The sequence below is a fragment of the Cucurbita moschata genome, unplaced genomic scaffold (assembly GCF_002738365.1).
Source record: "Cucurbita moschata cultivar Rifu unplaced genomic scaffold, Cmos_1.0 Cmo_Scf00036, whole genome shotgun sequence".
Lineage (NCBI taxonomy): Eukaryota > Viridiplantae > Streptophyta > Magnoliopsida > Cucurbitales > Cucurbitaceae > Cucurbita > Cucurbita moschata.
In genome coordinates, this window is record NW_019268552.1 from 304,288 (window position 1) to 317,141 (window position 12,854).

General features: G+C 35.6%; 2 protein-coding genes across 10 annotated transcripts in view; both read right to left on the bottom strand.

The window, feature by feature from the left end:
* LOC111431651 (conserved oligomeric Golgi complex subunit 2) overlaps positions 1-3,901 on the bottom strand; it is a 6,803-nt gene extending 2,902 nt beyond the window's left edge. The window contains exons 1-7 of the mRNA XM_023068355.1: positions 3,216-3,901; positions 2,146-2,352; positions 1,329-1,665; positions 775-936; positions 542-641; positions 245-460; positions 45-150 (exon numbers count right to left, since the gene is read on the bottom strand). Coding sequence (XP_022924123.1) covers positions 45-150; positions 245-460; positions 542-641; positions 775-936; positions 1,329-1,665; positions 2,146-2,352; positions 3,216-3,671 — 1,584 coding nt within the window. The 5' untranslated portion in view covers positions 3,672-3,901. The remainder of the gene's footprint in view (positions 1-44; positions 151-244; positions 461-541; positions 642-774; positions 937-1,328; positions 1,666-2,145; positions 2,353-3,215) is intronic.
* An 801-nt stretch (positions 3,902-4,702) lies between these two features.
* Positions 4,703-12,854, bottom strand: part of LOC111431491 — a 13,881-nt gene continuing 5,729 nt past the window's right edge. For 8 of the 9 annotated variants that reach the window (XM_023068150.1, XM_023068148.1, XM_023068149.1 and 5 more), the window contains 17 exons: positions 11,900-12,048; positions 10,669-10,739; positions 10,378-10,551; positions 9,841-9,918; positions 9,208-9,309; positions 9,041-9,130; positions 8,859-8,934; positions 8,684-8,777; positions 8,521-8,590; positions 8,224-8,403; positions 6,917-7,039; positions 6,733-6,816; positions 6,454-6,638; positions 6,172-6,310; positions 5,873-5,932; positions 5,396-5,500; positions 4,703-5,308 (listed from right to left, as the gene is read on the bottom strand). In XM_023068150.1, the coding sequence (XP_022923918.1) occupies positions 5,195-5,308; positions 5,396-5,500; positions 5,873-5,932; positions 6,172-6,310; positions 6,454-6,638; positions 6,733-6,816; positions 6,917-7,039; positions 8,224-8,403; positions 8,521-8,590; positions 8,684-8,777; positions 8,859-8,934; positions 9,041-9,130; positions 9,208-9,309; positions 9,841-9,918; positions 10,378-10,551; positions 10,669-10,739; positions 11,900-12,048 (1,894 nt within the window). In that variant the 3' untranslated portion in view covers positions 4,703-5,194. The remainder of the gene's footprint in view (positions 5,309-5,395; positions 5,501-5,872; positions 5,933-6,171; positions 6,311-6,453; positions 6,639-6,732; positions 6,817-6,916; positions 7,040-8,223; positions 8,404-8,520; positions 8,591-8,683; positions 8,778-8,858; positions 8,935-9,040; positions 9,131-9,207; positions 9,310-9,840; positions 9,919-10,377; positions 10,552-10,668; positions 10,740-11,899; positions 12,049-12,854) is intronic. The other variant, XM_023068143.1, reaches the window with a different exon arrangement.

Genomic DNA, 12,854 nt, shown 5'->3' on the forward strand with positions numbered 1-12,854 from the left:
GGGGGGGGGGGGGGGGGGAGGGGTTGGCGCGGCACTATACTCACATATATTAAATCATCTGGGGCAGCTGCTACGGCCCATTCAGAACCTGGATTGGAGCCTGTACCCGTCTTACGGGAAGCTAGACCAGATGACAACCAATTAGAGTATCTGTTCACATTAAACAAGGGCTCAAGCAAGTTAGTCGTTAATCGGTATAATAGATATGTACATGTCCAAACTATCCAAATTAGTATACACTCGCCTTGAAAGGAGCTGCAAAGAAAGACGAAGAAACTTGTCAGAACAAGAAAGGACGAGAACGTCCTCTCTCCAGCATGCTGTCAGGCAGTCTAAAAGCACTACACTCTGCTTTAACGTTAGATCCTGAGTATCTCCCTGGCCAGAAGATGAAGTTTGAACGGGGGTTAGACTGGGTGCTGAAAGGGACGAATCCAAAGCCCCAGCTATTTCCTGAAACCTGATGATGAATGAAGTTATTAGAAACTTGAACCCATTGAATATGATGTTTCTATTAGAGTATAAGAATTGAATTGATTACCTAAGAGAAAAATAAACCCCAGTATTCCATTGCTTCATGAACTCATTATACACAGCTGCAGCTCGAAATTTAGCAACAGCAGATCTTGATGGACAATAGCCTTCAATGCCAATTGGACAATGTTAATGTAATGCAGAAGATATCTTTTTATCAAAGATGCAATAATATGCTTGAAATTGTCATTCAGACTTTAAATCCGCAAAATTAACAGAGAAAAAGAGTTAGATATCTACCTTCCAAGTATGCCAAGAAATCAAGGCTCGATTTGTAGTTCTTTAAGAATTCAGTAGGTCTTCCTGGGGAAAATGCACCTGGTTTTGCCTTTTGGATAGCTGAGAGAACCTCTTTCAGGATTGAATTAGCCAAGAAATCAAATACATGTAGTCCTGAGTTTTCTGAAGGATAAAAGTTTATCGCTTAAGTACACCATCGCAACAATAGCATATTAGTTCATTAAAAAGATTGTCTATTAAATCTACTGCAAGAGGCATCATCACAAAAGGAGTTGATAAAATGAACGTAAAAAGTGCAAGAGCATGAAACAGTTCCCAGTTTTCTTTGACCTCAATAGTCAACCAAAGTCAAAATGCTGATCTTGGAAAGTGCTAATTTTCAAAAGACCAACGCAAATATGCATGGTTTACTGACAAATGATATATGGAAGAACATGCGTAACGAACAAGATTAAAACCATCCCAAAGTGGTAATCGGATTCTTTTCAAGCAACATAAAATAACAAAATTGCTGTACGTTGATGGGAATAGAACAGCAAGAAAAAGAAAATAACCTGTAGCAGATATTTCTAACAAAAATTTGCATTCTTTATCAATATATTGCTTCATTTGCTTGTAATCATTCTCCAAATCGTCATCAGATGATCCAGCATCCATGCCAGAAACACCATGTGGAATAACTTTGTGAACTGATGGTGCTACAACAGTAGTGCGAAAAATTTCTTCTGCACTCGTGGTGTTATCAATGGCAGCATAGGCTCGTAGGCAATTGTAAATAGCATTTTCATCACGATGTTCAAGTCCATCAACAAAACAATGTCCCAAGCTCGTGTCCAGCAACAGGCTGGCACTCTGAATCCTCTTGTCCATATTTTGAATGAAGGGAAGATTCTGTACTGGCATAACACAGAAAAACAATAGGTATGGAAACAGAAGCATCTTTAAGATGAAGCCATGACTACTAACAAGGTATCCAAGTTTATTCTCCTCTACTTTCATTCACATTGTTCATTAAATTAGTAATTGAATGAGGAACAATACTGAGATGGCCAAAATGTTAAGATAAAGAAAGTAAAAGGCAAGACAGAGTTACAAGGTCACAAATATCCCCAGTAGTCGAAATCAAAGAAAGTAGAACAGAGTGGAGGACAAAACTGAAAGTTCCATAATCTCATCTTTTAACCCATGAGAAAATCATCTTTGTTCTGTAAATTTCACTTGTGCAAGAATACAAACATAATTGGTTCAGTTTGTGCAAGAACACCAAATACCTTAATGCTTCATGTAATTTCAAGAGAATTCATCACAAAATCTTTCCAAGAACATACACTATGATGGCATGAGAGTTTAATGAAGAGTGTAGGACGAGACCTGTGCATGAGCGATGTAAAATTTCAGTCGGTTCATTTCACTAGAAATTCTTTCCAAGAGCATGCTTTGTGTTTCTCGAAGATTTGTTCCGTTCTCCATGTGAGGCAAAGAAGTACCATTACTTGATACACTTTTATCTGTTAAATTCATATTTCCATTTGACCCATCAGCAGGTGCACTTGGAAGCTCCTTGATCAGCTTTTCAACCTGCATCCATCAAGAACCAACTGAGTAATGACAACTAAAATATAAGTATGAAGCTACTTGCACAAAAGATCTAGGGAACAAGACCAAGTAACATTGAATCAAAGCTTTATAAAGGCACAGACAAATAAAAGTCATTGAGATAGTTGAGATGAGTATAGCTATGAATTGAATTTAAGGCACAATCTTCCTACTTTACACGAATATAGTATATAAACAAATCAATCAAAGACTCGACGAATTTCCCATGAATTTGACTTGCCTTATCCAGCTTTTTCTCTAGGGTCAGGTTCTCAGTAATTGATTTTTCTTTTTTCAACAATGGAACAAGACAATCTTATAAAACGTAAACATTTCTCTTCACATTCTATTCTCCAGAGGATGCCGATCCTAGAAAATCTGAAATTTAAAAGAGACATACACATGATAACATGGAAATGCACAAGAAATTTCTTGAGAAGCTCTGATACATATTGAATCTTCGAGAAAAATATCGGAATTATATATTTCCATTGTGCATTCGAATACAACTTAATTGACATAACAAACAAACGATGCACGACAATGCCGATGTTAAACGGCTATAAGAGATCAAAACTCACAAATACTTGCACATTTTCCTTCTGCAAAATTCAACCTGACCTATATGTGTATACACAGGTCACGATGGAATGCTACTAGTCTAAACAGACTTGTTTTCGGCGTTCGTGAGAACTAGGAAGTTTATTGGTAGCCAACACTCTACATTCCAGTCCATGCAACTATCTAAAAATTTCTCGACATTTTGGAATTCGAAATACCTACTGAAATCACTCTAGTTATCTATGTCATGTTTCATCCAAATGAAATTTGAAAACACATACTACCTTCGACACGACGTGAAACGTATCGAGCAACAATTCTAAGACCTCTCTGGCCGAAGCTGCCTCTGATCTCTGCCGCAATCCATTCTGCAAAGCTGAGAGAGAAAACTCCACTGAAGCCCTGAATTGCTCAATTTTCTCCCTGAGTTCAACCAAAGGAGCTCGCATTCGCACGACTGCTGCTTCCACATCGACAAGCTTTGTGCTCAGGTTGACAAAATCGGTATAATCACGATTTATCAAGTCAATGAGCTCACGGTTCAGAGCGGAGAGATGTGAGTGGAGCTGAGATCGGAGGGTGTCAAATGGGACAAATGTTCGAAGCTCCGATATGTAGGATTCGGAATCAAAATTCGGGGAGAGAAATAGGTCGGGCTTGAACCAGAGAGGATGAGAATCAAGTGGATCCGAAAAGAAGTCGTTGGTCGATCTATGCGGTGGTGGAATCAGATCCGCCATGGAATTTGGTTTTCCTAGTAGTTCTCCGGTGGCTTCAAACTGTGGCGAACGTCCGGGACAATCTCGAAAGAACTCTGAACAATGAAAATGGAGACGTCAGATCGAGATTAGAGATCAATATACCAAATTTTGAGCAGGATAGAAGATCTGTTCGTGCAGGAGACTGGAATTAAAACCGTCAACTACCGTCACTGCAACTACAGAATCATCATTTTTCTTAAGAGGCAGGAAAATGAGTTCGTCTTGCTACAATATGCCCAAACGGAAACCGATTCAAATCCCGGTTTGATTTCGGTTCAATTCGGTTCGATTTTGGCCTTAATTGATTCTGCTTCATTTCAACGACTTGCCCATATGCTTCTAAAAAAAATTATTTTTGTCCCATTTGCTTAAACTTTGAAGTTTGTTTCTTTTTTTTTACTCAAATGAAAAATATAACGATGATTAATTATAAAACTTCGAAAGATAATTTCGACAATCTATCTGATTACGTTTTTCATTTTTTCTCATTTTACGCCCCTTTTTAATTCTATAGTCTCGAACTATTTTTTTCATTCAAAATATATTGGATATAGAAAGAAGAAATAAGAATAATAGAACCACTAATGGATCTTAAAACTTAAATGTTCTAATACGTTTTAATACATTTCAGATAGGAAATTGGATTGAATTTGACAAAAAGTACTTCCTATTCATTTAAAATTATGAAGAAAAAAAATAGAAGTTTCAAAAACTATAAAATGAAATCAAAAGAGTAGACAAAGGGTTTGCATCAATATAATCAAAACTCAATTTTGGACCTTAAGAAGAACAAACAAACAAACAAACAAAAGGAAAAAAAAAAAACTCATTTTTAGAGGATTCATATAATTCTTAATAATATATTTTGAACAAATATCCATACCTCCGTTCAATACAAGTTCATCTTGGTTTCAAAAGAAAGGAGGAGAAAAAGCAGTATGAACTACTAATTATTCTAGTGTAGATGTGAGTTGAATGGAATCTAAAAGTTTAACCAAAGAAAACTAAAATGAAAGCTACCTATTTAAGGGAACATAAATTAGCAATGGCAATAGGGACATAGATGAATGAGAAGTTGTTTGTTTTGCTCAAAACATCTTTTATCTCCATCTGCAGGGTTACAGAATGCTACCAAAGGTTATTGGTTCAACCCAGCAAAGAATTAATGGGAAAATGTAAGAACATGGTGATGATTCTTCTCCTCTCCTCTGCTTCAAGTAAATCAAGATCCAAATTTGGGATACATTTTTTTACCGATGCCACAAAACACGAGTCGCGGATGACCAAAACTATGATCAGCTCCATTCCTATACCAATCATTCTGAACTAACTTTCAAAAAAGAAGGGAAAAAGAAGATTTACAAAAACCTATACTTTCATACTACTAGAGAAATTGGCTTCCAGACGAACCCCATGAGATATAAATTAGATTTGAGTGAGCACTGGCGTCTGGAGAAGCATGGAAATTAATGAGAGACTCGAGGATTTGTACAAATACCAGCTTACATGAAGTAACTAAGAGCCTTCTTTCTCCTAGAGCCCCCTTCACCGTAGAGCTCGTTCCATTGTAGCAGCTCGGTCATGTTTACGGACTCCGATGATACGCTTGCACACACCTGATTTGGTAAATTTCTCAAGATATGAGACTGAGCAAGAAAAAAAGGCATGAAAGGATGAATTTATAGTTTGAGGTCTCTTGTTACCCGTTCATGAGCATATTTGAAGTCGTTCATATTTAGAGGCCGAATATCTTCACTTCCACTAAGGGCAGGAGCAGGCCTGCCATCCGCGAGAGCTGCAGCACGCTCCTGTCACCACAACCACAGCAAGTTACCAATATGATGAGCTTGCTCAAGAGGCGACCATCATCGGAATAAAAAAGTAACGCAGCAGCCCGAGAAAGACTTTAACATAAATTCAAAATAAAATAAAATAATCACTCATCCAAACTCATCGAGTATTAGCAATCAAGCTTACTCCATAACGAAGAGCTTGGCAATTTTTCCTTTTCCCATTTTTCTTTAAAGTTACAGTTTTGAATCATAAAAAACAGTACGTGCAGCAGGACAAAGAAAGACTTTGACAATAGTAAACTAAATCATCGCTGTTATCTAGCATATCTATGTACAAGGAATCCAGCATGTGGCAACAACTAGCTCACTCATAATAAAAGAACTTGCCTTTTTCTCCTTTTCCAATATCTCTTTAATTGGACGGTGTGCAGCAGCAACGCAAAGATTCTGTTATAGAACATAAATAAATAAGATTCTGTTGTAAAACATAAATAAATAAATAAGATTCTGTTGTAAAACATAAATAAATAAATGAGATTCTGTTGTAGAACATAAATAAATAAATAAATAAGATTTTGTTGTAAAACATAAATATACAAACAAGATTCTGTTGTAAAACATAAATGAATGTGTTTGTTGCAGGAAATGAAACATCAACAAAAAGACAGAAATTGTAGCGTACACACCTTAAGGTCACTCCCAGAGTATCCATCTGTCATACTAGCAACCGAATCAAAATCAAAGTCTGGAGACAAATCTTCTTTTGCCAAAATAACTTTGAGTATCTTTGCTCTGTTCGGAGCATCTGGCAAATTCACCATCAACCTGCAGATTAAATAAACTGAGGATCTTTGACAAATGAACAGTAAGAATGATTAAATTAAAAGATTATAAGAAGACCATGTGTTTCTCCCATGAAATGAACAGACAGCATGCTCTGAATTAGTACATTTTATGCAACTGTTTACCTACGAGGAAGCCTTCGAATAACAGCTTCATCAAGATCAAAAGGTCTGTTTGTGGCTGCAAGAACCAGCACCCTTTCTGTGTCCTTTGTTCGCAAACCATCCCAGTTCACCATAAATTCATTTTTCATCTTTCGCATGGCTTCATGTTCTCCCGGATTTTCTCTTCGACCCAGCATGCTGTCAACCTAACGAATATCATCAATTAGAAAAAAAAAATGTATGGTGAATAGATAGCCGTACTATTAGGAATGATTGATGGACAGGAGATGAGAGGCTTACTTCATCAACAAATACAACACTTGGGGCAATTTTACTGGCTAGAGAGAAAACAGCTTTTACATACTTCTCACCCTCACCAAACCACTGCAGAAAGACAAAGAATTTGTAAAACAAAGAGCCCGTAGTAGTAAACCACAACTGTACACGAAACTGTCAAGGTCTATATAATTATTTTTCCATTAACCTTTGATGTAATGCTTGACATGGAAATGTTGATAAAATTTGCACCAGCTTCAGTAGCCACAGCTTTTGCGAGCATCGTCTTACCTGTTCCAGGTGGACCAAATAACAGAATACCTTTGCATGGCTTCACATACAATAATAGCAAGTGAGATTCTTTCACCAAACAAGGTTGTTCAGTACATAACCAAGCAACATGGAAGGCGTTGAAAAAAGATTTAATTTCTGAAGTGCAAAAGAACAAGCAGATATTTAAGCCAACTAAAAAAAACATAAACATCGTAGTAACTTGGCACTCAAGAAAATTTTCCTCTAACTGATATCCATTTTTTCCTTTCTGCTCTTCCTTGGGAGCTTTCCCGGGTGGCATTAGTTACTACAATAATGTACAAGCAAAAAACAAATCCTTATCGAGCTCTTCAGCCCAATTGATTCGCTCTCTGTAAATGATCTGCTGCTGAAGATGTCAATCATATGTTTACATACTGCTCCCTTGCCCAAATTTGTAGCTTTTTAAGTACAATTAGCCTTCTCATGTTCAGGGCAAGACTAATTCTTAACCCTTCCTTGGAAGTTTCGACTTCAAAGAGCAGATCAAGGATCTTTGGTTTAATGCTGGGTAGGACAGAAAATTTTGACAGTTTTGTTTAGATATTCAGGACAACATACATTTTGTAGTCCCCAAGACGCACTCTTGGTTCAAAGTGCTCATGACTCGTCTTTTTCTGATGTTCTTAATTAAGACTCTCTCACTAGACTATCAGCTAGGTATTAGGAAAACGTATGGGAAAGATCCTAAGAACTTCCAGAATATAATCAGGAAAAATATATGGGAGATAGTGATGAAAAAAGGTAGCAACTCGATAGTTGACAGTGGGCCTCCCTCCATTTCTCTCTTGGAGGTATAGGAACCAAAACACTAACTAGAGTTGTATTACAAGCAAGAGTGTGTCAATTGCCAAACCTCCGAGAGGCTTGGTATTCTCTCCCCTTTTTACCACAAAGCTCACCTCAGAGATCATTTCTATTGCCTGCCTATCAGCTATACATAAAATTAGATTTTAAAACTAATTAGTAAAACGACACTTACAAACTAAACTGTCAACTGTCAGTTAAAATTTTAGAAACTGTATTAAAAATGAAGATAAAAATGAAATGAGTATCAACTTAAAAATAAAATGAGAAAAACAAAATTACAATGGATGTGGTAAAGGAAAAAAGAACATGAATGCAGAGGATACATGGATGGATATCCATTAATTACTCCATACTAACAAGACATTAGCAGGATATATTTATTATTACTTATACCTTTGTCAATTGTCCCTTACAGAAAAGTTCGGGCCTTTGTAAAGGAAGCATCACCAACTCCTTTAGAGTATCCTTCACATTTTCAAGAGCTCCAATATCATCAAATGTTACTCCTATATCACTGGGTGGGATAACGTCAGCTAGAAGCCTTTTCTCAAATTCATTCTCCGTAACTACATCCTAAGTTCACAAAAAGAGTACGGAAATTACTAACATTGTTAACCAATAGTTGTCAAAACTGGGAAAAATAAAATTTGATTAATAAAAGAGCCAACAGCAAGAAATTGTAATAGAAACCTTGAGTGACTTCTTCATGCATTTAGATTCATTCAGGATAGCCTGTAAGATGCTGATCCCATATTGAATGCTGAAAAAATGCAAAACAAAATTACATTTGCAATTAGTTGAACAGATATGGCAGAAAGAAGTACATCCAAAGGGGAAATAGGAAGAAGGCGACCTCTCACAAGACAAAAGAATTCTAGAATCAGGATCGGCTTCTAGATTCTGCATTAAATGATGGCTTAAGGCCCATCCAACTACCTTCTCTGCACCTGTAATAGATGAGAAAGTAGCACTCAGAAACCATGATAATAGCATTTGATGGGATTTCATAAAATTGAGTTATAACTCACTCTCATTCGTAAGTGTTTGATCCTTGATGCATAATGTCTCTAGACCTTCACAATCCATTCCACTCCTACTCAAAACCTGCTTTTGAAAAAGTCGACCATGAGATAAAAATCTAAAAGCACTAAATCAACAAGGCCAATAAATGTGCTCATCCAAAATTTAATTAGTAAAGGAAAATGCTTACAACGCGCAATTGATTAAGATTTCCCTTCATTTTAAGAGTTTCGGCATCTCGTTCTAACTGGTGCTTCCATGATACAAGAAGGCCCTCATCCTGCCATTAGAAAAGGACAGTTCAAAATTTATCTCCAAAAGAGGATATGAAAAACCATAGCATCCTTTCTTGTAAACCTGCGGCATGTGGATTGTAACTTTGTTGGGAAATAGTTTAGTAAGAAGTTTTGTTGCTTTTGGAACTTCCTTCCCTCTATCATGCAGTCTTCCAAAACTATCCTGTAAAAACCACAGGAAAATACAACAACATCATGCATGTGCAAAACCAACATTCCAGCCTAATCATAGCACAGCAATTTTCTTTTTAACATAAACAAAATAGTGACAATTACAGGTCGTCAAGATTTTTATTATCCTGAAACTTCTTTAACAAGAATACTATTAACCCTAAAGCTTATTATTACTCAAAATGGACAATTCATCGTACCAACATGGGATGGTACATTGAGTAAATTTTGTATCATACTTCTTATCCACACATAGGACACTATCGAAAGTCATGCATTCAAAGTCAACACAAGAAATAACAGAAAAAATTCCCATTTTAATAAAAGTCTGTGAAGTAAAACAAGAGAACGAAGATGATGTGAGATCTTATAATTATCAGAAACATTTCTAGAAACCATCTCTTCTCCATCAATGCACAAGTAATCAACACCCTTGAAACATTCAACAACATGCATCAAAATCGTGAAAAGTAGAAAACAGAGACTAGAACTGTTATATGTTACTAAGTAAGCAATAACTGACCATTACCGGAAATGCCAAGTCAAGAAGAGCAGTTTGATTGCTGCCAAATTTCGTGAAAAGCAAGCCACCGGGATGCGACTGCAATGAAAAGAAGAAACCAAATTTCGTGAAAAGCAGGCCACTGGGACACAGCAAGGACATGATAATATTCATGGAAGTGTGGATTAAAACTGCAACTAAATAATTAAACCAGGTTTAAATTGACAAATTTCAAATTTTATCAAATATAGGAAATGGACCAAAATCTCTCCCTTTTGTCTATTTTAATGTTTCTAAGCAGAAGACAGGATTCAAAAGAAAGGTTATTTCAAGCAGCTCAAATTCTGTTCTGAAAATCTTCACATATTCACATTCTCAAGTGTATTGCCCGGTATTAGAGTTCTATATTATGAATGACATCTTTTTGGATAAAAAATTTAAAATGGAAAATTTATCATGGGAAAGTTAATAAACGTCTCAACAAACAAATTGAATAAATAAAATTAAAGATTAATCTAAGCTCAAACTCTTAGGGAAAGTGACATTAATAGGAATCACCTTCTCCTTGCGGTTGTCAGTATGAGTATGAGAGCCAATTACTATAACATTGTCGGGAAGCTTTTCCAGTCTACTTTTAAAAGTAGAATAGGAATCTAAATTTCCAACAAGAGACTTCTCAGCATCTTTCATGAACAAAATGAAAGGAGAATTTCTGCTTTCACTAAATACTGCCTGATTAGACAAGTTAGAAAGGCTAATAAGATGATAAAACAAGAATTTTAAACAACAGAAATTTACTATTCTAAATAAAATAATAAAAACTACAAGCCTAAACACGATAAATTCTACCTCAAATAAAATATCAATAAGAATCTTATCCAATTCTTCCACGCCAGAGTTCTCCAAACGTAGATCGGTTGCTAAGGAGAGAAAAAAAATATGTATATTTGTCACTCTCACAGACGAGGCAAATCTGTAACTTAGTACCTTGTTTGAAGTAGGTTTCATAAACATTGTTTAAACAAAACAACTTAATAGATAAAACTTGTAGTATAGATATTCGAGCAAAACAACTTACTCCTAACTAGTAATGAGAGTTCGCATAGCTGTTTTGTAAACAAATCAGCTTGCATTAAGACAAGTAAAGCGCAAAAATATGACATAAAACAAGAACCAAGCCGATGCAACATGCACATTACCAAAAAACTATCTGCATGTCAAAGAAGGACCTCTAATTTCTTTCCAGCCAAATATACTAAAGAATAGACTGAGAGAAAAGACATCGCACATGCTTAAATTATTTTAAGGCACACTTATACATAATACATAATTAAGGCCAAGGACAAACTAAAAGGAGCTCTGGAAAAAAAAACCAGTTGATAAGACAGAGACTTACAAGTAAAAACACTAGAAAGATAGAGAGACAATGCACAATAATCCTCGATCTAAGGAATAAGATTGACTCAATGGATAGCAGAGAGAGGAGCTGACTAATTGATTTTGTATAAAAAATAGTTTATGGAAACAAAGTTCAACGAAAGGGGATCAAGAAATTATATGTCAGGGACAAAGAATATAAAAGGAAAAATTATGATGTTTGGTCCTTCGTTAGATTTCATATTTCTCATTGGGCTTCGATTTTGAAGATCTTTAGTCACTGTTCTATAGATACTACTTTGCTGAATTGGAGCCCTTTCCTTTAGGAGGCTTCCTTTTGAGAGCTTGGCATTTTTTATGTCCTCGTATTCTTTTATTCATTCTCAATGGAGGTTGTTGTTTCATCAAAGGGAAAGGGGGGTGGGGGTGAAATTGAATTTTGAAACTGAAGAATATTATTTTGAAAGCCAGGGCCCCCCAAACCAAACTTCACAACATTTCCCCCGCACAATATTAACTAAGGACAAAGAGCTTGAAATATAATGCATGACCGATAACAGTTGGCAAGGGTTAGCATCATTGATTAAACACATTGTAAACTTTTACTAAATCGTTTCAACAGGCACATTTGGGAAATTACATAAACAATACATGATTTTTATGCAACCAAATTTATTGAATTTGCATAATAAAAAAATAATACCATAACAGAAATATCCATAGCCTCCTTCACAATATCCCCCAAGATCAACTCCATCAGGTATAAGTTTATCAAACTTAACACCAATTTTTGATGAAGAGTTGTTGTCAAAAGTTAATACAACCTTTCCGCGAGTTCCATTGGGTGGGCCCCTACAAAGTAAGAAAAAACTCTTCATATTGGAAATACGAGTAAATGAGCTCTCACATGTCAAAGATAAGAAGAGAAAAGTACAACTCAAAAGCAAGTAGAAATAGGATTTCTGTTATGTGTCTTGTACTTACAGAGGAAAAAATAAGCATACATGCATATAAGCAAAAGTAAAAAAAAAAAATGCCTCATATAAAACATTGAAAATTAATAAGGTTTGATCATATGAAACTAAAATTATGTACGTTTAAATTGATATTTAATAAGGAATTCAATGTCCATGCTTGTACAGTGTTCACAGATAATTTTGCCTAGACTACTGAAAAGGATATAGCCACTGGATCAAAGACAATGACATTGTATACCCTCGTTACAATGGTAGGGTGGCATCTATTCCAAATATATGCTTCAACAGAACATGTAAACCCCAGTCTATAAGAAATATCATTTTTTACACGAAACAACTTTCATTAAATATGAAAGACAAAAGAATAAAAGATGGTATCATGCCCAACAAACCAAACCTGATTGTAGAAAACCGCCCAATTAGTCCGAATGGAAGAAAGCACATAAACTATAAAAAGCTCTACAAGTCATACACCAAGGAGAAGTAGAATACGTAATAATTTCCCAACAGTCAATGGAATTCCTATCTATCCCCCCGAAAATTCTTCTATTCCTTTTGAGCCACGCCCAGAATTTTAGCTTCCCTCTAAATTTTTTTTAAGAAGTAGCCGAACTTTCATCAAGATGAACAAAAAAAAAAAAAAAAAAAAAAAAAAAAAAAAAAAAAAAAAAAAAAAAAAAA